Source organism: Capra hircus, chromosome 20 (assembly GCF_001704415.2).
Source record: "Capra hircus breed San Clemente chromosome 20, ASM170441v1, whole genome shotgun sequence".
Lineage (NCBI taxonomy): Eukaryota > Metazoa > Chordata > Mammalia > Artiodactyla > Bovidae > Capra > Capra hircus.
Genome location: NC_030827.1, coordinates 12595129 through 12619663, shown reverse-complemented (window position 1 = coordinate 12619663; position 24535 = coordinate 12595129). Strand labels below are relative to the sequence as shown.

At 42.6% G+C, this 24535-nt stretch overlaps 1 protein-coding gene across 3 annotated transcripts in view; it reads left to right on the top strand.

Moving 5' to 3' along the window:
* The window catches only part of LOC102190263 (microtubule-associated serine/threonine-protein kinase 4), a 229174-nt gene that overhangs the window by 36242 nt on the left and 168397 nt on the right, over positions 1-24535 (top strand). Inside the window, exon 1 of one of the 3 annotated variants that reach the window (XM_018065524.1) lies at positions 16289-17170. The exons of the other annotated variants lie outside the window; for them this stretch is intronic. Coding sequence (XP_017921013.1) covers positions 17079-17170 — 92 coding nt within the window. The 5' untranslated portion in view covers positions 16289-17078. Of the gene's footprint in view, positions 1-16288; positions 17171-24535 lie in introns of those variants that run through there. 3 annotated transcript variants of the gene reach the window in all.

The following is a 24535-nucleotide window of genomic DNA, read 5'->3' as shown; positions in this document are numbered from 1 at the left end:
CACACACAGTAGCTGAGAATTTTGCTTTCACTGCTTTTTCCTAGATCTCTACCTTAGGGCATTTCTCCGTTCTCTGGCAAGCCTACACAGGTTTCATAGGGAGAAGCGGAAGAAGTGAAGTTCAGACTTAGAGTTTGCCAGTTGCTGACCACTCTATGGAAGGCCCATTGTGGCAAGAAGTTAAAATAATTTCATAAGTTTGCAGTTGCTGACCACTCCGTGGTGGTGGTTTAGTCGCTAAGTCATGTCCGACTCTTGTGACCCCATGGACTGTAGCTCGCCAGGCTCCTCCGACCATGTGATTCTCCAGGCAAGAATACTGGAGTGGGTTGCCATTCTGGGGGGGGGGTCCATTGTGGCAAGAAATGAAAATAATTTCATAAAGTGAAATTTGTGGATCATTAGTGAGTTACTGTTCCTTATGTTTTGCTTATTCTGTTTAATCGAAGAAAAATAAAGCTTTATATCACCTTGGTAACATCAGTTTTATTTTGAGATTATAATAAACTTTAACTAGAAGTGTATTCTATTTATGAATTCAGTTTTCATCCTCAACTTTAAAGAACCATATGACCAGAACTATGCTATATTCCTTCATCTCTCAGGTGATGGTAAATTTACTTGGTCATATTTCTCTATGAGATTTTTTTTTAAAGTTACTTAACTACTCTTGGAAACTTCAAGATACGAATCTATTCTAGAAGTTCCAGGAATCTGACAGGTAGATAAGATGTGATTTCACTGGGAAAAAAAAGGTGCCATTGTTTTATTTACTGGGCTATTTGTAGGAAAATAGCATGTTATGATTTTAGTTATTCCCTTCAGAAATGCTGAGTCTTTGAATGAAAAGTAAAAATAAACAAGATTCAGAATTGTTGTAGTGAAAGCTTCTGGGGGCACAATGCCTCTAAAAATATAGGACCTTCAATTCCTACTTCATTCAAAAAAGCAGTTATACCCTAATCTCCTCTGAGATAGCCAGTGGCACAGGAGAAGGGATGTTACAGGCTGCAAGCATGACACATTCTTGTGGTGCATTTGTAAACTCTGGCTGTCTGCTTTGCATACTCGGATCTGCTCATTGTTTCCCACTTGTTCTTTCATTTGCTTCCCTTGGAAGGAACACACTGAAAAATCCAACAGTCTGTGGCGTGGCACTCACTCCTGAGACCTCACAAAGTCTTCTTTCCCTCTTCCTTTCCAAAATTGTCCTTGTTTGGATACTTATGTTAACCAATGGGCTCAACCCACGGATCACCTGTTGGGTGGGTATTTGATCCATCCAGAACTTCCGTTCCTTGACTTGTATTTTCAAAACACAAAAGCCCTTTGTGATTTGTGGGGCTGGGCCAGAGATTTCCATTTATGAAGATTACATGCAGCAGGCTTTGCTTCCCAGAAAAGCTGAAAGGGACAAACAATACCTCATGTTTGATATACTCTACAGATACCTGATCACTCACTGAGTTACATATAGCCATTCCTCGGTATCCACAGGGCACTGGGTCCAGGATCCCCTGTGGGTACCACAATCTGTAGACACTCATGTTCCTTGTATTAAATGGCATAGGACAGTGGGCCCTCTCTATCAATGGATGGGGAGCCAGTGGTTATGGAGGGCTAGCTCTATCTGCGGAGAAGGCGATGGCACCCCACTGCAGTACTCTTGCCTGGAAAATCCCATGGATGGAGGAACTGGTAGACTGCAGTCCATGGGGTCATGAAAGTCGGACACTTTCACTTTTCACTTTCAGGCATTGGAGAAGGAAATGGCAACCCACTCCAGTGTTCTTGCCTGGAGAATCCCAAGGACGGGGGAGCCTGGTGGGCTGCCGTCTATGGGGTCGCACAGAGTGGGACACGACTTAAGTGACTTAGTAGCAGCAGCAGCTGTATCTGATCCCATTTCTGGGACAAATCAATGGATGGATCTTTGAGAGCCGTGAATTCTGCAGTGATGTTTTTAAAGCTGTGGTGCTAGATGCTAATAAGGATAAATAGGTGGAAAGGATTATTTCAAAGAGGAGAGGAAGGACTTTGTTAATGTCAGATGGCACTCAGGATGTTCAAATGTTCAGTTTTCGATGTTAGTTTTCGATGTTTAGTTTTAGTTCAGTTTTAGCTTCATTTAGTGTCTGTGAACAACAGAAGGTTGTCCCTCCCTGAGCCCCCATCAGAGACTGCCCAAGTGCTCCTGCTTTTTCTGTGTGTTTTGTTTCTGGCAGTGTTATTTAAAAGCGGCTGGTGTTGGGGAAGATGAGTTGGCAGCAAGGCAGATTGATCCAATCATGGAGCAAGTTACTAAAGACCAGGAAATAACTGTTAAAATTTACACTGTGCTTTCATATGTATTAAAACCACAACAGCAGAAATAAAAAAACTAAGATAGTTGCTTGGGATGAACGATGTTCAGTTTTCTATGATGCCTATAAATCTTTTTTTTCTATATACATGTATGATTATAATCATAGTTGAATGACTTCCCTTGTCTTTTTCAAGTTACGTATAACTATGCTAATGACCATGTTTGGTGGTGGCATAATGATTACACTTAAGTCTTCTACCCCTGATGCTTGTGTGCAAACTAGGAGACAGTAGAATCCACATCAGAGACTGCTAGCTCTTTCAGGGCAAGGGTTTGCATGCTCATGCCTGGATCTCCCTAGTGAAAAGCAGTGGGAGATGGGATGATGGCTGCTGCTCTGTGGGATCCTTGTCTCTGGGTTCTCACTGGCAGCATCATCCACTGAACTCAGACCCCTGCAGTCAGAGGTGGACTGTGCCCCACACCTACTCCTTGCTCCTTACTCTAAAAACTTAAATCCTCTTTAAAACGGAAACCCAGCTATATGGAGAAAAGGGAGCCTTGCTACACTGTTGATAGGATTGTAAATTGGGATAGCCACTGTGGAAACATAGGATAGAGGTTCTTTAAAAAACTAAAAGTAGACTTTCTGTATGGTCCAGCATTGCCAGTCCTGGGCATACATACAGAAAAAATGAAGACTCTGATTCAAAAAGATATATGCCACTGGAATATATCTATTCCAGTGTCCATAGAAGCACTATGTACAATAGCCAAGACATGGAAGCAACTTAAATGTACACCAGCAGATGAATGGATAAAGAATATGTAAGATACATATTTATATAAATACATATGTATACACACAGACAAATATATGTTTATATACATACACATATGTATCAATTCCCTTCAGTCGCTCAGTCGTGTCTGACTCTGTGTGACCCCATGAACCTCAGCATGCCAGGCCTCCCTGTCCATCACCAACTTCCGGAGTCCACCCAAACCCATGTCCATCGAGTCGGTGATGCTATCCAGCCATCTCATCCTCTGTCATCCCCTTCTCCTCCTGCCCTCAATCTTTCCCAGCATCAGGGTCTTTTCCAATGAGTCAGCGCTTCGCATCAGGTGGCCAAAGTATTGGAGTTTCAGCTTCAGCATTAGTCCTTCCAATGAACACCTAGGACTGATCTCCTTTAGGATGAACTGGTTGGATCTCCTTGCAGTCCAAGGGACTCTCAAGAGTCTTCTCCAACACCACAGCTCAAAAGCAACAGTTCTTCATTGCTCAGCTTTCTTTATAGTCCAACTCTCACATCTACATGACCACTGGAAAAACCATAGCCTTGATTAGATGGACCTTTGTTGGCAAAGTAATTTCTCTGCCTTTTAATATGCTGTCTAGGTTGGTCATAATTTTCCTTCCAAGGAGTAAGTGTCTTTTAATTTCATGGCTGCAATCACCATCTGCAGTGATTTTGGAGCCCAGAAAAATAAAGTCTGACACTTTCCACTATTTCCTCATCTCTCTGCCATGAAGTGATGGGACTGAATGCTATGATCTTAGTTTTCTGAATGTTGAGTTTTAAGCCAACTTTTTCACTCCTCTCTTTCACCTTCATCAAGAGGCTCTGTAGTTCCTCTTCACTTCCTGCCATAAGGGTGGTGTCATCTGCATATCTGAGGTTATTGATATTTCTTCCAGCAATCTTGATTCCAGCTTGTGCTTCCTCCAGCCCAGCGTTTCTCATGATGTACTCTGCATAGAAGTTAAATAAGCAGGGTGACAGTATACAGCCTTGACGCACTCCTTTCCCAATTTGGAACCAGTTTGTTGCTCCATGTCCAGTTCTAACTATTGCTTCCTGACCTGCATACAGGTTTCTCAAGAGGCAGGTCAGGTGGTCTGGTATTCCCATTTCTTTCAGAATTTTCCAGTTTATTGTGATCCACACAGTCAAAGGCTTTGGCATAGTCAAGAAAGCAGAAATAGATGTTTTTCTGGAGCTCTTGCTTTTTCGAATATCCAGCAGATGTTGGCAATTTGATCTCTGGTTCCTCTGCCTTTTCTAAAACCAGCTTGAACATCTGGAAGTTCACGTTCACGTATTGTTGAAGCCTGGCTTGGAGTATTTTGAGCATTACTTTACTAGCATGTGAGATGAGTGCAATTGTGTGGTAGTTTGAGCATTCTTTGGCATTGCCTTTCTTTGGGATTGGAATGAAAACTGACCTTTTCCAGTCCTGTGGCCACTGCTGAGTTTTCTAAATTTGCTGGCATATTGAGTGCAGCACTTTCACAGTGTCATCTTTCAGGATTTGAAATAGCTCAACTGGAATTCCATATACACACAATAGAATATTAGTCCTTAAAAACAATGAAATGATGCCATTTGTAGGAATATGGATGGACCTAGAGATTATCATACTAAGTGAGGTAAGTCATAGAAAGACAAATATATATCACTTATATGTGAAATCTAAAAAAATGATACAAATGAAAAGCAGAAATAGACCCACAGACACAGGAAAAAACTTAAGGTTACCCCAGGGGAAAGGACAGGGGTAGAGGTAAATTAAGAATTTGGGATTAACAGATATATACTATGATATATAAACTAGGTAAATAGCAAGGACCTACTGTATAGCTCAGGGAACTATATTGAATATCTTGTAATAACCTGTAATGGAAAAGAACCTGAAAAGGAATATTTATATACACATATGTCTGTATAACTGATTCACTTTGCTATACACCTAAAATGTTATAAATCACCTATACTTGTAAACCCAACTAAATGTAAACCCAACTAAATAGTCACATCTTCCACACTAAAACATCAACTGAAACATTTCTTCTTAGCTAAACTCTCAGAAGGGATTGGTTGACTGTGGAAGAAGGGCAGGACTGAGATGTAGGGGTGAGTATTTGCCAAAGAGGAAGAGCAGTGCAAGGATGGGAGATGGACAGAGGAGGCCGGTGGTCAGATGCGGCACAGATGTGTCTGTTCGCCCTTCCAGCTCCTCCTAAACAGGACGGACGGTTTGGCTGTGGACGTTGACATAGCTGAGCTGGGAGTCCCAGGCTGTGCGGTGGTCATCGCAGGCTGCTCGCCTTGAGCACTACTGCTGTGGCACTCTCAGTTCTTCTCTGATCACAGCAGCGGGTTATTTATGCTGATCATGTCCCCAGTAAGACTGAGTTTCCAGCCTCAGGTGAAAGTCACCCTGCCCAAGTTCCAGTTTTAATCACTTTTTTCAAGCAAGACAAAGTAACTCTTTATTTCAGGCGTATTTGTTGTGAAATAAAAAGCTACGTTTTACTTGTTGGACAGACTTTAATTTTTTGGGCTCCAAAATCACTGCAGATGGTGAATGCAACCATAAAATTAAAAGACGCTTACTCCTTGGAAGGAAAGTTATGACCAACCTAGACAGCGTATGAAAAAGCAGAGATATAACTTTGCCAACAAAGATCCATCTAGTTAAAGCTATGGTTTTTGCAGTAGTCATGTATGGATGTGAGAGTTGGACTATAAAGAAAGCTGAGCACTGAAGAATTGATGCTTTTGAGCTGTGGTGTTAGAGAAGACTCTTGAGAGTCCCTTGAGTGTCCCTTGAGAGTCTCCCTGCAAGGAGATCCAACCAGTCCATCCTAAAGGAGATCAGTCCTGAATGTTCATTGGAAGGACTGATTCTGAAGCTGAAACTTCAGTACTTTGTCCACCTGAGGCGAAGAACTGATTAATTGGAAAAGACCTTGATGCTGGGAAAGATTGAAGGCAGGAGGAGAAAGGGACGACAGAGGATGAGATGGTTGGATGGCATCACCAACTCAATGGACATGAGTGTGAGTAACCTCTGGGATTTGGTGATGGACAAGGAGGCCTGATGTGCTTCAGTCCATGGGGTTGCAAAGAGTCGGACATGACTGAGCGACTGAACTGAACTGAGAAAGCTACTAGTGTTTTTTGATTCATTTGTTAATGAGTTTTAAAAATCTGTCTAAAAATCAGAGATTTAAATTTCTATTGTTCTTTTCATTAATCATCATGAAGGCTGTCAATAATGGCAGTGAATTAAAAAAACATCCAACCAATTGACAAAAACCAAGATGGTTTTAGAAGTATCCCCCTAGCGCTTGTGGGTAGAAACCGATGAGCTTTCTATTAGGGAACAAAAAAATAATCAGTTTAGTTTTTTTTTTAAGCTAACTTTAGGAAATAACATATATGGATTCACACATTCTTCTGAATACCTAATGTGTACTTTGAGTTATACGCAGATGAATAGAAACTGACCTTGTACTCGGAGAGCTTAAAGCCTAGTGGAGAGCTGGACCTATATATACAGGCAATGGTGCACAGTAGAATGACTGCTTAAAAGAGGCATATATATGCATAAAATTCATTGGCAATTCAGGAGGAAAAACAGTTAGGCCTGCAGGAGAAAGTTAGGCAGGCTGTGCTGGAGAGGTGACCTTATAGCTCACACTTGAAAGATGAGCACAAGTTTTCCAGGCAGAGGAGGTAGAAACTCTAGAAACAGGGAACAGGATGTGCCAAGGCAATGAGGTATGGCAGAGCTACTGTGTCTGGGGAGCTTAAAGTAATTCAATATTTCTGACAGGTACATATTTTAGTCTCATTGGAGCATAAACCACAAAGAGGCACACATCAAAGGACGAGGCAGAAGAAATGACAAGGGACTGTACCATAAAGTCTTGCATTTAAAGAGGTTTTGATTTTCTTAGGAAAAACCTCTAAAACTTCAGTGTATGTGAGAATCCCCTGGGCACTTTGATAGGATGCACATTCCTGGGCTTCATGCTCTGAAATCCTGAGTCAGTGGGTTTGAAGATGCCTCCATGAATGTGAATTTCTAACAAGCTCTCTAGGTGATTCAAGGATGGTAGGTAGCACAGGCACCAGGCTTGAAGAAATGTTACTACATGAGTGGGGAGCCACTGAACCTTGTTGCACAGGGGGTGAAATGATTGTGTGCGTCCACTGGAGCTGCGCAGCTTTGGAAGAATAATTTGGAGGGGGAGCAGGGAGAGAAGGGTATTAATCCAGGCAGGAAGTAACGGAGGGCACGACCAGGATGTGGCCAGTAGGGAGGAAACAGGAACATCCATTCTTCTTCAGCACTTTAAATATGGTAAAACTTTCCCAATTTATTTTTCTCCCATTTTCTTTTTTTTTTTTTATGAGTTTTTTGGTTGGGGTATAGTTGCTTTACAGGTTCCCAGGTGGCTCAGTGAGTAAAGAATCCACCTGCAATGCAGGAGAGGCAGGAAACACAGGTTCAATCCCTGAGTCAGGAAGATCCTCTGGAGACGGGCATGGCAGCTCACTCTAGTATTCTTGCCTGGAGAATCCCATGAACAAAGGCGCCTGGCAGGCTACAGTCCATGGGGTAGCAAAGAGTCAGACATGACTGAAATGGCTGAGCACACACATACGCATATTTGCTTTACAATGCTGTGTTTCTGCTGTGCAACAACCTGAATCAGTTATATGTATACATACTTTGACCCCATTTTCTAATTTTCCAAACTAGTGTATTTTTCTGCCATCTTAAGTGGGGCTTGCTCTTTCCTCTTCTGCCATGTACATGTCATCTGGCCTTACTTTTCTTTAACCTTGATATATTAACATTCTTTAGAAGTCTGTGTTCTTAGAGTCGCTGGTAGAGATAATCCTTGTTTCATGTTGATAGATGTTCATCCATCTCTCATCTTTCACTATAATGGATGACATGATGGGTTTTTGTTATAGCTCTTATTAACCAGAATAACTTATTTTTGAAAGTTTGTTGATCCCTATGAACATTAATATGGTTGTCTTCTCTGACATGTATGACAATACATTGATTCAAAGAATATTTCCATAGTTGGCATCAGAAACTTGGTCGTACTCTTTCAGACTTTAGAATCTAGCCAAGTAAAGACAGTAAAATCTGAATTATCTAAGCCTCATTAAATATAATGTTTGTATGTGTTGGTGAGAGGTGATCCCAAATTATAGCTAATATAATTCTTCGAAATATGAACATCATTTTTTATGGCACACATATTTGGCTAATATTAAAACTGAGCTTGCTTTCAAGAGTATATGATTTTTCTGAGCCATGAAAGAAGAAAGCTTTTATCTACAGCCCAGTGGAGTGAAGCAGGTCTGGAATTCAAAACTGTTCACATAAAATGTACAGCCTAACGAATCTGTAAGTAATAACATATATATTCAACCCAAAACAAAGCTCTGTGTGGATTTATAACCCAGTCAGCTTTGCACATATCCATTTGCCCAGTTGCCATAGACAGGTAAGAATTTATATATGGAAAAGAGATATTTTTCATTTTTATTTATTATTCTGTTTTAAAGATTGGTATTTATTTATAAGGCTTGTAGCCTGGTGGGCTGCGGTCTACGGGGTCGCACAGAGTCAGACACAACTGAAGCGACTTAGCAGCAGCAGCAGCAGCAGCAGAGCTTTTACATAATGCGTTAATTTTGTTTGTCAAAAATAGCAATCAAATTTTATGAAATTTCAGAGTGAAAGTGTGTGTTTCTTAAATTTGTAAAACCTCAAAATATTTGTAAGTTCTCAGTAACTCGAACTTTCATTTCCTATTAAAAACGGCAATTAAAAAAATAATATACACTTTTTACTAAAAAGTATAAAGAGGAATAAAATTAACCATAATCCCATACTCATAACTGTCCACTAAAAATGCTTTGTTTATTTCCATCTCTTTTATTCATGTACATTCATACTTACTATGTTGTAAATAACTTAGCTCATAGAACTCTTGTTTTTTCCTTTTTTAAAATAGACCTATTTCAAGAGCATTTCCCATTTGTTACATATTTTTACAAAGCGTTGTTTTAGCTTCCTATGGCCATTGTGACAAATTCCAACAAAGTGGCTTAGGACAACATATATTTATTCTCTTAGAATTCTGTAGATCGTAAGTCTAAAATCACTTTCACTACGCTGAAATCAAGGTGTTAGCAGGGCTGAGATCCCTCTAGAAACAAGGAGGTCAGTTTGCTTCTGTGCCTTTTCCAGATACTGGAACTAAATTCCTTGTTTCCTTTGCTCCTTCCTCTGTCTTCAAAACTATCAACATAGCATCTAGCTTCAGTGTCATATGACATTCTTCTGTAATCAAATCTCCTGCCTCTCTTTTATAAGACATTTGTGATTACATTTAGGGCCCACCTGGATAATATAGGATAATCTCCTTGTTGCAATATCCTTAATTTAATCACATCTGCAAAATTTCTATTAAGGTAACATATTCACAGATTAAGGAATTAGAACTTTCTATCTTTGGAAGGCATTACTGTTTCTACCACAGTGGCCTTTATTGGCTTATAGTATTTCATTTTATGACTGTTTCAATATTTATTAACAGTTGCCCTTGTCTTGTACCTTTGGGTTTTTTCCAGTGTTATACTATTATGAGGGATTCTAAGATTAATTTTCATATGCATAGATTTTTGTGTGTTCAATTTTATTTGTATAATTTCTAGATGTGGAATTACTTCAAATATATATGTGTATATCATTTATGTGTCTATATGCACATATATACATTTGTATGTATCTGTGTATATGATATATAAATGCACATGCTTATGTGTAGCATGTGTGTTTTCATTCTCCAGATTACTTTCCAGAAAGTTGGTAAAGCATATTTATCTCCTTGTGCTCTCACCAGCATTCACTATTATCTTTTTTTAGTCTTTTCCCGTTAAACAGGTAAAAAGTACCTTATTGTTGTTTTAATTGCATTTCTATGATTTATCAGTTAAACAGGTAAAAAATATCTGATTGATGTTTTAATTGCATTTCTATGGTTTATAAAAAGTGAAGAGATTACCGCTTTTTATGCTTAACACGTTTATTCTCTGATGAATTAATATTTCTTTAAAATTCTTTATCTTCACTGACATACTATCCTCCCATTTGTGTAATAATTTGAGTCAACTTTAACAATGGAACAAAATTCTGATTGCTGCAGAAGTTCATGTACCCCTGTCTGTATATGCTCCCTATATGGTACTTGAATGGGAAATTCTTATCTCTGATTTTAATGGGATCATTTTCTATAACTTTAGATGTCTGACCTGGAAAAATATTCAAGAAAAGAAGACCTGATAAATTAACCTTAATCTTATATTACAGAAAGGTCTTAGTGTCAGCTACTAAAGGGCTAAATATAACCACAGTGACCCACTTAATTGACACTTCTTATAATTGCACTGTAATTCATGCTTAGGAGCTGGATGAGAAATGATGTACCTTAGACCAAGCTTCTGGATCAAGAAACACCGTGTCCTTGAAGTTAACTCCAGACTGACAGTCTAATGCAATGATTAGTATCTAAGGTTCACTGTTACTCAAAAAGCATTTTGCATTTCATACAAACCAGTTACACACATATTTACATGTGTCCACATATATACAACTACATATATGTTAGTCACCTGGTCGTGTCCAGCTCTTTGTGACCCCATGGAGTGTAGGCAGCCAGGCTTCTCTGTCCATGGAATTCTCTAGGCAAGAATACTGGAGTGGGGTGCGATTGCCTTCTCCAGAGGATCTTCTGGACCCAGGGATCAAACCCAGGTTTCCTGCACTGCGGGCAAATTTTTACCATCTGAGCTGCCAGGGAAACTCACCACTACATATGCATGGCCTCTTTTCTGAGATTTTGAAATCTGAGACAGTAGACCTTCTTAACAGGCACAGCATATATGGATAATATTATGGGCTCATGAAATTCAAAGAATAGTAGACAAAAGAAGCTTTTCAAAACATAGATGGGGTCAATCTTCACAATATCAGGATTCTAGACCTAACGTTGCTATCAAGTATCTTTCTTACCCTGAGCAAATCCTTCTCCCCTTTCTCCCTTAACATTCATTCTAATGGTTGTATTGAGGATTAAAAGATGGCAATACAGCCTTGCCCTCATGGAGTTCTTACTCTGAGGGGAACTCATCTTCAAATGTGCAGATACTGATATGGTGGGGGAACACTTTTTCTGCATGAGCTCTCAGGAGCAGAGCCCAGTAGAGGGATACCTAAGCCAGTAGGGGTAAGGAGGCTTACAGGAAGGTTGTCTGGGGTAACGGGCAAGGAAGTTTGGTCATAAAGCGGTCAAGGAGTTAGCCTTCCTATTTGTCAGATGGTGGCCTTGGTCTCTAAGCACTACTCTCAGTTCCATAATTGGATTGCTTAGCTCTGTTGGAGGCCAGTGGTTTTGAGTGGAGAGACACACTCTTTTCTGGTTTTCTCCCAGTAGTTTCCCTCCTACAGGATGAACCTCTCCAGCTCCATAAAGATGACACATTTTCTAGCAGCCTAACTCCTCTCCCAGTGGGACATTAAGCTATGGGGCTTCTCCCAGAACCTTCCCTGGCTTGAGAGTCTACGATAGGGTACACAGAGTGCAACAGTAACATGCTTACAATCAGTGACTTTGGTCCTGCATGTTCCAATCCCCTTTCACACAGATCAAGGAGTCACTAATTTGGGAGGAAAATGCATTTCCCATGTCTATTTGTTCTCTCCTCTTTGATTTTGTGAAGTTCTTGGTTATTTGCCACATTTTCTGCACCTTTAATTCTTCTAGAATCCAGGGAATACCTGAGGAAAATATCACATTCTCTTCCTAGTCTGCCTGTCTTTCTGTCTTTCCCCTCCTGGACCTTGTCCTTTGACCTGCCCTTGGGGATTATGTCATTCTCTACTTAACCTACCAGGAAAGAGAAATCAGTTTTATTTGGTTTATCTATTGTTTTATCTATTCCTTTTAGAAATCTGAATCTCTCTTACCTTGTGATATTGTTTAAACATGTTTTTTAATATTCCTGGTACTATGTAACCCTGATTATTATTCATCTTGTGGCTTTGCAGCATCAGATCTATCCTTACAAGTTAATTTTCATTGATCCTTTTATCTTCCTTCATATTTTAGCAATGGAAGCAAAAATCTTTGCTTAGTAGTTCCAGCAGAGCTTTCTTACAACTTGTTCCCATTGATTCAACTTTCTTCACATTTCTGGCTCAGTTTTTGATTTTTTTTCTTAAGAGGTACAGTGATTACAAGGATGGCTCATTCAGGATGGGCAATTTGCTCTTCATACTTCTAGACTCAAACTCTTCAAGACAGCATTTAGAAGATGACAGAAGTCCACCTGTAGGTATGGACAGCCCAGGGGATGCAGTCACTCTGGGTACTCTGATGATAACGTTGGACAGAGATCAAAGTTAATGTGCAGCAGAATTCCCAGACCAGGCCAGGATCAGAATACATTTGGAAACTCATTAGGAACTCCACTTGCCTTGGTGTCTTTTCACTGGACATGGCCTTGTGGCAAGGGTGACAGGGTGGGGAGCTAACAGCTTCCTAGCCTCACACCTACACTAGAAAACTCAATCTCCTGTAGGGCCTAAGTTCAAGGCGAAGTCCCAGGGATATTATCCTTAATGCTGTTCTATGTAAAGTGGTGGAAACCCTACTGAATGAACATGGGTCAGAGGGTGGGGTTTAGACAGAAGAATTAAGTCTGCAAGAAGGATCTGGAATTTTTTATATTAGGAGAAGGTGAATAGTGAAGAATTTGACCCTTCTTTAAATGCTTACTTCATCTTTAACTAACATTTCAGGAGCGTGACAAGCTTATTTTTCAATTTCATTCACCTTTCTCATAAAAACAATGACTGATAACATCAACCTGATTAAATGAATAGTATTCTGAATCACAAAGCTTGTCCACTGCTGTATAGGCTTAGTTATTGTGCAATAAGTAGAAAATCTTACTGAATATTTGTATAGTGACCATAGACCAGCTGTAGTCTTAAGAATTTCCAATAATCTCAGTTTCTTCTTAGTTCTGTGGCCAGAGTTTGACTGCCTTTGCAACTAAAATATACTTTAGTTTCTACACATGTAATTATTTTGTCTGAATAAAAATGTCAGTAGTTCTGACAATTTTAATTCTTGTATTTGCTGACTGCATTACCTTCTGAATCATAGGTTCCCAAATCAAGTCAAACAGGTTAGGAGACAAGCTACACTTCAGTGTCACACCTACTCCTACTCTTAGAGGAGTGTGGGAATATATTAGCCACTTTCACTGTATTAACTAGTTCATTTCCAGCTCTTCACACACTTTACCAATTTTTACTTTTCATCTTGGATACAACCCCAATTCTCGAAGACTCCGAAGTGCAAAAAAGTTAAAGTATACTTTAAACATTTAAAGTAAACATTAAAAAAAATCAGGTCTTTACCTATTCCTTTGAGAATCTGCATGGTAGAGTCCCCGAAATGTACAAGGTGGAGATAGTTACGACATCTGCTGCCCACAGACCAGAATGTGTGTCACTCAGTCAAGGGAAGAAATTCATGTTTTATATCACTGATTTATCTAACTTACTGCTGTCATCTTTGTGGTGTTGCCCACATGCGTAGACTTTTCTGGAAGGGCCATGGAGGATATGAGAGCTGGTGGCACAGAGGTGCCCCAGCATTGAGCCATTCCGAATTTGACTCTCACCTACTGCCTCTCCTTCAGTTTGCCTCTCCTATAACACCCACACAGTAAGTCCTTGTTGTTTCAGCCTTTTTCTTCTTTGCACTTGAAGATCCTTCCAAACAGTAATGATCTCAGTATCCAAGGACAGCTGTTGCTAGCTTCTTAAGTCTTTTCCACATGCATCAGGGTCCTTCCACCCTGTAATTGATGTAGCACAGTTTCAAATCCCCTTTCACCAGCTTCATTGTTCTTCCCTGGGCAGCCTCTGATGTGTAATTATCCGGATACCTAAAAAGGGAGCACAGAACATTTTGGGGGCTTATCTTTGGGGATGGGGTGGGGGGTAGGATTCAAAGAGAGTTTACCCTGGATTTGATTGTGACATTTCTTAGAGCCGTGTTAAGACCCGAAGGATGTTACCCTAACCACTGTTTCCAGTTACAGAATATAGATAAAAATGAGTCAATAAGAGAAAGTCTTCAGAATTTAAAAATATCCTCATGGGCTTCTTTAAAATTCAAGATTCTTCGAGTAAATCAATAGACCTGCTAAAACTGATAAATTTCAGGGCATCTGAAGAGAAAGAATAGATACCTGAACATCTGAAGTATCCCCATTCAAAAAGCATGTCTTGAATGCTTATATAAATCAGGAACTGTCAGACTGTCGAAATACAGAGATCAATAAAACATGACTTTAGCCTTGAGGAAGCTCACAGACTAATAGGAAAGACAGCAGTAAACAGTCAATTGTAATACAGTGTGACCAGCACCCCCGGAGAAGCATGTTCAGAGCACCATGGAAGCAGAGAGTATGGTGTGGTGTGCCCTCTGCTCCAGGCTTGCGTCTCTCCAGCATGGTATTCTTTTAGCTTCGGCATATTGCCAACATTTATGTGCGTTGTGTTCTAGACACTGCATGAAGGGCTCTATGTATGTCATCTCATTTATGTGTGTGAACCTCTTAGAGCTTGGTCCTGTCATGGACCCCATACAAATAGGGAAAGTGGGCAGACATTAACTGACTTGCTTAGGGTCATAGTAAGTGTTGGATCCAGAATTCAAACCCAGGGATTTTGCTCTTAACCAATATTCTATACTACTTTATTAGAGAAAGCTTTTATCTAGAGTGGTAGTTCTCAACCAGGAGCCATTTTGTCGTCCAAAGAACTTATGGCAATGTCTGCAGATATTGTTGAACATCACAGCTGCTATCTAGTGGGTAGCAATCAAGGAGGCTGCTAAATATCCTCCAATGCACAAAACAGCCCCCCTCAGACAAAAAAATTAGCCTAAAATATCAGTAGTGCTGAGGTTGGGAAACTGCTCTGGAGTATGGTACCATCTCTGTGTAAGCCTTTAAAGATATTTTTTGAATATTTAAAACCATTTTTTTAAAAGAAGCTGGGGCAAAAAATATTGGACCCAGTTCCTAAGTATCTGATGAAGTGTATTTTGCCACATAAAATTGAGAAAATATTGTAGTCTTTGTTCACTCTTATAGATTTCAAGAATCTGAGGAGGCCCTGAGAGTTTGAGGAGATAATTCATAAGAAAGCCCTGGATGAGAATTATCAGAAATTTTTAGCATTCTTGGGGTGATAATATATCTGTGGGTAACCAGAATTAGATAAAGAATACATCCTAAACCAGACTCCTGTTTTGTTCACCCGGCTCCCTTGTCAGTTGACCACCTCCATTGCCTTTTTCTTCACCTTTCTAAGAGTTAGACACAACTTAGTGACTGGACTGAACAACAACATATATTTCTGTAAGCAAGTTTGTCTCAGTATTTACTGGATGAAGTAAACCATCTTTTTAAGTGTTATTTTTGCTTAGACATTTTTTAAAAAATTGGTATTTCTTGCCCTATTACACCAGATTTGAGGCAGATAATTTAAATTCTAATGTTTTCTTTATATAAGAAAATCATAACCATTGGTAGGTTTGGGGAGTAATTTGAATACTGTGGCTTTCTTGGAAATGAATAACAACACTGATCCAACCTCCCCTTCATTCCTTCCTTTCAAACTCTTAACATTCCTGGCAGGAAAATGTTTCTAGCATTGGTTTACTGAATGCCAGGCAGTGTCTTCACAGGTAGTGGCTGACCAGTCCCGAGATTGCGAGAAGCCACACGTATGTGCATTGCGGCAATTCATCAAATGGATGTAAACTCGTAAATTCAGTTTACTGAGGTTTTAGGTGAGTGTGGCATCCCCTTGGCGTGCTTTTTCTACGCAACCAACAGCGTCTCTTGGCAAAGAGTCATTACTGACTTCCTCAGAGCGTTTTCCTGATGATCCAGTCTGCAGTGAATCACGCACCAGCCTCCAGGTGTGCGCGGCATTCTCCACCCGGTTCCGGGTTGCGCTGGGTCTATTTATGTAGAGGGGAGGACTCGTGAGGGGTGAGGGGCTGGGGACGCGGGGGCAGCTGGAGATGCTGGGGGTGCTCCCGCACCGGTCTCGCCTGCCGCCTTTCCCATGAGGCCCCGCTCCTCAGGGGAGTGTCTGCGCTGGGACCGGTCCCCGCCGCCCGGCCCCTTCCCGCGGAGGCTGCACAAAGGTGTCCGGCTGGAGTGCGCCAACAGGCCAGCTTTCTCAAAGTGCTTTTAAGTTTCCCTTTTTTTTTTTTTTTTTTTTGAGGAGGGGCGAAGAAGAGGAGCTTTTTCCATTTACATTCCTTTCCTTGTATGTAGATACCGAGAGGAAACTCAGCACTGGGCATGTTCGGATGTTGAATGGTTTTGCTGATAAGCAACCAGCCCTCCCGGAACCAAAGACTTAAAATAGTCGTCACCCCTCCCCATCCCCACCCCCCCGCAGGAGCTGCAAATGGTATCTGCCAAACAGATGACAAAGTACCTTGGACTAAATCACACACAGACAGCATTTTGAGCCGAACGCACGGCCAAACTCGTGTAATTACTGTTTATAGCTGGCCGAGGCTGACCAGGAGAGGGCAAACCCAAGAGGAAATAAGTTTCCTGAACCTTGGAGAAATGGCTGTGTGTTAATTAAAGGCTAGGACGGGCACTTCTCACTCACGAACCAAGTTTTTCTTGAGATCACAGTTCGCAGCACGTTTCCTCTGGAGGGAGTGAGTAGATAATTGGGATCTTTTTGTCTTTTTTTTCCTCCCCCTCTCCTTTTTCTCTCTTCTGCGTTTTGGTCTTATGGCCTCGAACCCGCAGTGAATTGAAGCGAGAAAGAAATGGATATGTCTGACCCCAATTTTTGGACTGTGCTCTCAAACTTTACTTTGCCTCATTTGAGGAGTGGGAACAGGCTTCGGCGAACACAAAGGTAAACACGCGGGGGTTCCTTTTTGCCTTGCAGAGGGAATGAATACTTTGGCTTCAGAGGCTGCCCGTCGGCCTGGGCCCCCTTAGCAACTGGGGTGTTGTTGATTGGGTAACAGTTTGAGAAGTTTATACTCTGCCAGGGGCGCCCTGGCTCAGGTGTTCCCTCCTCCTTGCGGATTTCCTGGCTCATCCTGATAAATGTGGTTTTTCGGAATTCTCTTTCTGAAATGTGGAGAATCGGGACCTGGAGTTGTGAGTGGTGGGAAGAGCAGGGAAGCGGGAAGAGATACTTGCTCACTCTCTTTGATCTGATCACTTGTCCATTTCATTCACTGCATTGTGGGAGCTTCTGCTTCTCTGTGTAGAGCCTTTCAGATGCTCCCTCTGCTCTATTAAATATTTAACCTTTATACAATGGACATGTCCAATGCAAAGATAGCTCAAGTTTTCCTGTTTCAAGTTGTCTGCTTAAAGAGATAAGTCTGCATAACTTTGCATTTTATTTTTTTAAATTGATTTGCTGACATGTATTTCTAGTACAAGACTGGCCTTTTCATTTTGTAACATATATCTATTAGAGTAGGTGAAAAGAAAAAGGATTTTTTAAATCAAGGTAAAGCTCAAGCCACAAGTGAAAGGCAGTTGAGAGTTAGTTGCTGACAGTTGGGTGAAAGAAAATGATTTTAAAGGAGGCGTGCCTCCTCTCTCTGCATTTGTGTCCAGCACAGGCAGCTGGCATGATTGTGGTTTTAGAGGGGTACACCCTCTGAGTTGTGTAAGTACAGATTCTTTGTTTTTCTTCAGAACTTGCCTTGAACATACACGTGAACACACACAAGGCCACGGTGCAGTCAAATAAACAGGATGCTTGGCTATCAGATTGGAGATTCATAATCTCTGTGCTCCAGTGTTTAAAGAACACAGGAAAAGGGTTCATTCTGTTTGGTTGTACCAGTAACTTTTTGCAGCGTTAGTGCAGATAGGTGATACTTTGGAAAACTTAGCAGTTTTTCCTTTTGACCTCTCTCATGGTATTTCTTAAATTTCAGAAGTGTCCTGGGATACACTGACATATGCTGTTTATATATACGTGCATATATACATATAGATAAATATGTGTGTGTGTGTGTGAGAGAGAGAGAGAAAGGGATCGCATCAGTTTGTAAGTCATACCTTTTCATGTCACTTGAACGATGTTGGTACCACTAAGCCACGTGATGATCTAAAGCTGTACCTTTTAAATAGGATGGCTGTGTTTTCTCATCTTGCTACAGTGTTCAGAGAGAGAGAGATTCTTTTGGTGTTGGTCATTTTTGTACAGGCTGTGTCATTCACACATCAGACCCCCCAAAACAATGAATCAGTTGAAGAGATACCTACTGTAGTGGAACCAGGCCTCTACTCCTCATGGCAGTAAATCCTGTGACTTGGGTGTCAGGAGTCTTAACCATGTCTAAGGGATGTAGCCTGGGCTGTGATGCAGCTGCTGCTCTCACCTGGAGCCACTTCTGGGCGAGAGAAGTCTGCTCTGGCATCATGCCTGTGTGTCTGAAACCGAGGAGCAACTGGAGTGTTTCCTTCCCGTACCTACCTGTTGGATGGATAATACCATCCAAACACATAAAGGACTCTCAGGCTGGTCTGACCACGGCCTTAGGGCAGTACCTACTCAGCCCAGAACACCCCATTTGAGACAGCCCGCCCTGGCAGAGAGCCTCAGTTCTAAAGAAACTTGGGTTCTTCCCAGCCAGATGAGAGTGTGGGAGGGCTGTGTCCATTCCCCAAGTCATGGGTCCGCACCTTCAGTTTCGTGATACAGAGAGAGAGGTGGAATTTCTTCCCTCCCTTCTCAGAATAGAGGTTGCCACAGCCTGTTTGTTAACTGGGGATTTCCAGGATTCACAGAGTTTGGAAATTTGTATCCTGAAGTTCATCTCTAGATACACCTACTTACAGGTTTCCCAGGGCCCCAGCTCCTTTCTGTTTATTATGTAGGTTCGGGAAGATGAAGGGCAGGTGTCCCTCTCTCTGGGTCAGTGTATGTGGCTGTTGCCTTCTCTATTATACTGCAATCAACTCTAGCTCTGTGTCCTTTTTCCTTCTGTAAGGACACGAAACCTATGCTTGTAGGATGACTCTTCCCCTTCTGTGACCACCCTTAACGGCTCTCAGTCCTTCTCCTCTATGTGCCATGTTAGGAGTCTTAACCGTGTCTAAGGGACACGGTTTCTTACCGCACTGATCAGCTTCCCTAAGTCTGCCCTTTGAAGAGGACCTCTCCATTCCCAGGTTGCCTGCCCGTTTTGCCAGCCTCGCTGAGGGTGTGCCCAGTGTCGGGGTGAGGATGCCTTGCCCTCATCCTCAGCTGGGTGTGCCTGAGCCCTTGAAACAGCTCTCCTGCCCAAGCCCGGCTGCTTCTCTGTACCTTTGCTTGCATATTTTATTTCAGCTGTTTCTTCTGATTGCATTGTAATCCAAAGGACTTCGTGATAACCTTTTCTTCAGTATTAGCCTCTTGCATCTATCAAAGAATAAAATCCAGCTTTGAACCTGTGAATGAGTATCTTGGAGCGCCTCGGGATAGAACGTTTGGTACCTCTTAGACAAACGAAAGAGATGCTGAAGGGTTTCCAGCTCTTCTCCTCAGTTTACGTCGTGGTAGAAATTGTCATCATGGAGGCCTTTGGGTTTTTGCCGGATCGCCTCTGCTTTGCCACTCACCATGGCTCTACTTTGTCGGTTTGCACTCTCATGGGAATGCTTTTAAGGTTTCTCTTCCGGCTCAAAGCTCTGTCTGGTTCATAACTCCTGAATTCTTGGGGAAAGGTCAGTTACAGACTGACCCTCAGGCCTGATCTATTGAATGGGTCCTGATGCTCTGAAAGCCTAACTTCGCTGTGCTACGTCCCAATGGTGATATTTTGTTCTCTTCATTCCTTTTTGCCTGGCATGTGGCAGACACAGTTGTCTGGATGCAAGCTGATTTTGTTTGCTGTTTTGCTGTAAAGCCCACATTTCCATTGGTAATGGTTCCTTTGTTATGACTGGCTTTGCCTACCTATCCACCTCCCTCATTTCCTCAAGGTGGTCTTAATACAGCCATTCACCTGCTGCTGGGACAGAAATCTAGGCTCAATAAAGAGGGTGTTTCAACCAAAATGTGTTGTTTTAAACTGAAGTAAGAATGGCACTTTTTAGAGGCTGTGGATTTCACGGATCTTTGGATTCTCCATTCACTGGAGGATCCCCTTACAACTTAGAATGGGGAGTAGTTTGCCTGGTTTATGTTACTATTTGTTTGTAACATCTTTTCTTTCTCATTGAATTAAAAATTTTGAGGGAGGCAGGATCAAACATCTCTTTGGCTTCTATCTTTTATATGTCCACACTGTAAAAAAACACACACCGTCTATTTATAAATGTTGCTGCTTGATTTTATAGTGCACCCTCAGTTTTGTTGAAGTCTAGTGACTCTAGACGATGCTTGAATTTTAACCTTAATGGTAAGAAATTTGTCATGTTTTCTTTGGGCTTAAATGATAATCTCCAACCCTCAGGGACACCTCAGTCAGCACAATCCTACCCAGGCCATTGGGTAGTTTGTGACTCAGTTCATCATTTTGACTGAGGCTCCAAATGTATCTTTCTGAGAACCCTTGGGATAAAAGGTTATTTCCTGTTTTGCTTTATTATTGCTGAATTCACATTACTTAGCAGTTGCAATGAACAGCAGGTACGTTCAGGGATCTTAAACTAACTGCTGTCGTTGTCAGAATGCATTGGACTTTTATGCACTCTGTGTCTTCTCTCCAGAAACATCTGGGGTGTTTGGTGAGTTTTTCTTATGTTTTGAGCATGAATATATGTCTTTAAGAAGGACAGAATATGCTTCCTTCCTGCCCTGGCATGTCAGGTATTGGTTAACTCGTGCTTACCCCTTTTTCAGAAAGACCCGTTTAATCCACATTTATTGTGCAGATATTGTGTGCCCGGGCACTGTGACTCCAAGCTGACAGTCGTAGGCGTGCCTTCAGTGAAGGGGTACAGGTGAATCATTGCAAATCAGGGCGACCAGGAAGTATTTACCAGGTACACAGGAGCCGAGAGGTGTACTACACAGAAAATCGTGGGGCAGTTTTGAAGGGTAGGTTGGCATTTATCAGATAGAAAGACAAGGCCTTCCCAAGGAGCAAGAGAAATGGTGTGTATGAAGGCATGGTAGCCTCAGCAACACAAAGTTCGAGGGATTATACATAGCTCAGTATTGCTGGAGCATAAAGAACCAGAAGCATAACTTGGTACTGCTGAGGCATAAAGTTTAAAGAGGCTATATAATAGAGCCCAATGGTTAAGAGGGTTGATCTGAAGCCAGTTTACTTGAGTTTGAATCTTAATTCTGTGATATTGTCTATTGAATTAGTTAACTTATTTGGAATTCTGTTGCTCTATCTACAAAATAGGGATAAGTACATTACTGATTTCATAGGATTGTTGTAAGATTAAAATATGTTCATATATGTAAAATGCTGAGTGCAATGACTCACATATGAAAACTTTCCATAAACCCTAACTCTTGTTATGGTTACTGTCATTACAACGAGGGGATGAATAGTGGGCAGTGACTGAGGAGAGAGATGAGGCTCTAGGTATTTGTGGGCCTTGGCCTTTATCCAGTGGGAGAGAGGCACATGGGCAATGCTGGGGAGTTTTAGGTCTGAGAAAGGAGAGTGAGACCTCGAAACCAATGGATAAGTTATTGCAGTAGCCTTTTTAGAGGGTTTTGCAGGCCTGAGCAAAGAATGTAGTGAGATTACACCCTGAGAGCTACTGAGGATATAAAGTTGGGAGAAGTTGATGAGTTGTTGGCTCTGAGGAATGAAGAAGGGTACCACAATGGCCCTGGGGGTTTTAACTTGGGGAAATGGAGACTCCCCTGTACATATAAGACACGAGAGCTGGGACTTGTAGTCCCCCCTTGTGTCCCCAGAAGGGACAGTTCATCCACATTGAGTGAACACCTGTCCTGTGCTGTGCTGTGGAGCAGCCATTCGGTCAGTCAGCCAGAACCAGTGGTCTGTGTCGGGCCGGGGATGGAGAGGCGAGCCAGACAGAGGGCGTGGGCCTCAGAAATAAGCCAGCATCTCAGGAAGTCCAGCGCCATGTGGTGGTCGCTGTGACCTGGAGGCTGTAAGCAAGAGCTGAGAGGAGAGAGTGACAGTGTGGAGTCTACTGTAGATAATGTGGTCAGGGAAGGTCTTTGAAGAGATGGTGTTTAAGAGAAGATCTAAAGGATGAGAAAGAGATGTGGGCGGGAAGACTTCGGGAGTAGGCATCTGGGAACAGTCAAGGCTTGGCGGCTGAGAAGACAGAGCTCCTAGGCAGGCCGAGTTGGGTTGTAGGTCCGGGGCCCTCGGGGAGGCTGGACCAGAAATAATAGGCTTGGAAGTCCTCATTAGGACCATGAGAAATGTGCTAGATGAATCTGTGGGAGAGCTGAAGATGTCCCACTGAAGGAAGGGGCAGAGATGGAGATAGGAAGTGGAAAGGAGATGCGGAGGAGAGTCCCCTCAGAGGGAAGGGAGCCAGCAGTGTTCTCACAGAGACCCCAAGGGAGCGGCCGGCTGCTGCTCCACAGAGACGAACCGAGGTGTACGTGTGTCTGAAGACTGGGGAGTCCTGGCTGACTTCACCCTGAACCCCGGCCGCAGAGGGATGGGGTAGGGGTCGGGAACGGAAATGAAGTGAGGCGTCGGGACCGTGGGTGGCAACCACTCTGTGGGTAGCCAAGTCCAGCAGCGACACAGCCCCGCGTGCCAGCCTCTGCATGTTCACAGCTGGCCTGTCAGTCCTCTTCCCTGAATCATATCCCCTTACTCACTGTTGCTCACTTCACTGTCTGCCTCATCACCCAAATAGGCAATGACAGCTTCCTCTCCCCTCCCCTCTGGAAGCTCAGGTTCTTTCTCCAGCCTCCTGAGTTGTCTCCTTTCTGACGTGTTTTCAGTTGGAGCTGTTCTCTAGCTCCCCTAGGCCGCCTCATTGATTCTGCCAGAGCCTGCACCTGAGCTGAGGGTACAGACAGGTGGAAGGTATGCTGCCTCGTCCCCCCGCCTGTCCCACAGATGGCTGAAACCTGGTGCTCACGCCCGTGCTCTTGTCCTCTCCACGCCTGACCTGCAGTCCCTGCCCCTCCCTGCGTCTCTGCACCCATTCCCTCCCACTCCTTGCTTTGCCCAGGCCTGTTTCATAACTGCTTCCTTTCATCCTCCTTTCTTCATGCTCCTGACTGCGTTTTCCGCCAGCAGGACAGTCCTACCCCTCACTGCAGGGCTTGCCCTTCCATCCTCTCATCTTGTCTCTAGTTCTGACACGGACACTGTCTATGAGGCAGTCACGCCTGCACCCTTCCCGCAGCCTGATCAGGGGCACCCCTGGGGAAGCAGGGACCACCGGGAGCCCAGGCCAGGAGCTCCTCGCAGTGACTTGTGTGCAGCGCCCAGCTGCCCCACACCAGAGCAGTGTGTTCTCGGGTCTTCAAGCTGACCAGACACAAAGGATGTGGGCCAAAATATACACATCTCAGAAATATTGCTTGAAACTTCCAGTGGGAAGTTTACAACAGGAGCTGACCGATCATTTGTTTTCCCCCTTGAATGTGTAGGTCTTTTGTGAGGGGAGAGGGAAGGAGTAAGAGGGAGGAGAGGAATGAGAGCGGGCACAGTGTGTGAGACTGCAAAAAGTAGATTTCAAAAGAAGTTCATTAAAAACAAAGCTTCAAATATGGAGCATATGTTCCCGGGGGAGGTGTGGGCTGTTGATTGCTTTAACAAGTCGACTCTCAAAGGGGTATACTTGTGTCTTCCCAAGTTCACAGTGAGGAGAGAGAACGTTACATGCTTTTTTGGCTCTGTTTGCTTCTCCTTACATACAGATTTTGTTATCAGAAGCCCAAGTGATACCTTTAAAACAGGGGGATCATAAGCCTCAAGATAGAGACCATCTGCCTTCTGGGCTAAAAACCGACAAATGTTGGGGTTGAGACGGTGCCCCTTCACACAACAGTGTGAAGATGACTCATAGAGGAGAAGGCTTGGGGTAGGGCTTTATTCTGAATAATTTGGGAGAGTCCTCCTTGTATTGGTTAAACGGAAGTAGGCTGGTTTCTCAGGGAGCTCAGGACTTGAGGCTCTGAACCCCTAGCTCACCTCCCCAGCACTCCCATCTCTCAGTGTGAGTAAGCATGCACAAAGCTATTTTTAATCGGAGCTGTCTTCACTACATGTAACGTAGTCATTTGGGAGTGACATCATGGTAACTGAGTAATCCCTTTGAAAGTTTATCAGAGATCGAAGATAATAGAATGGTC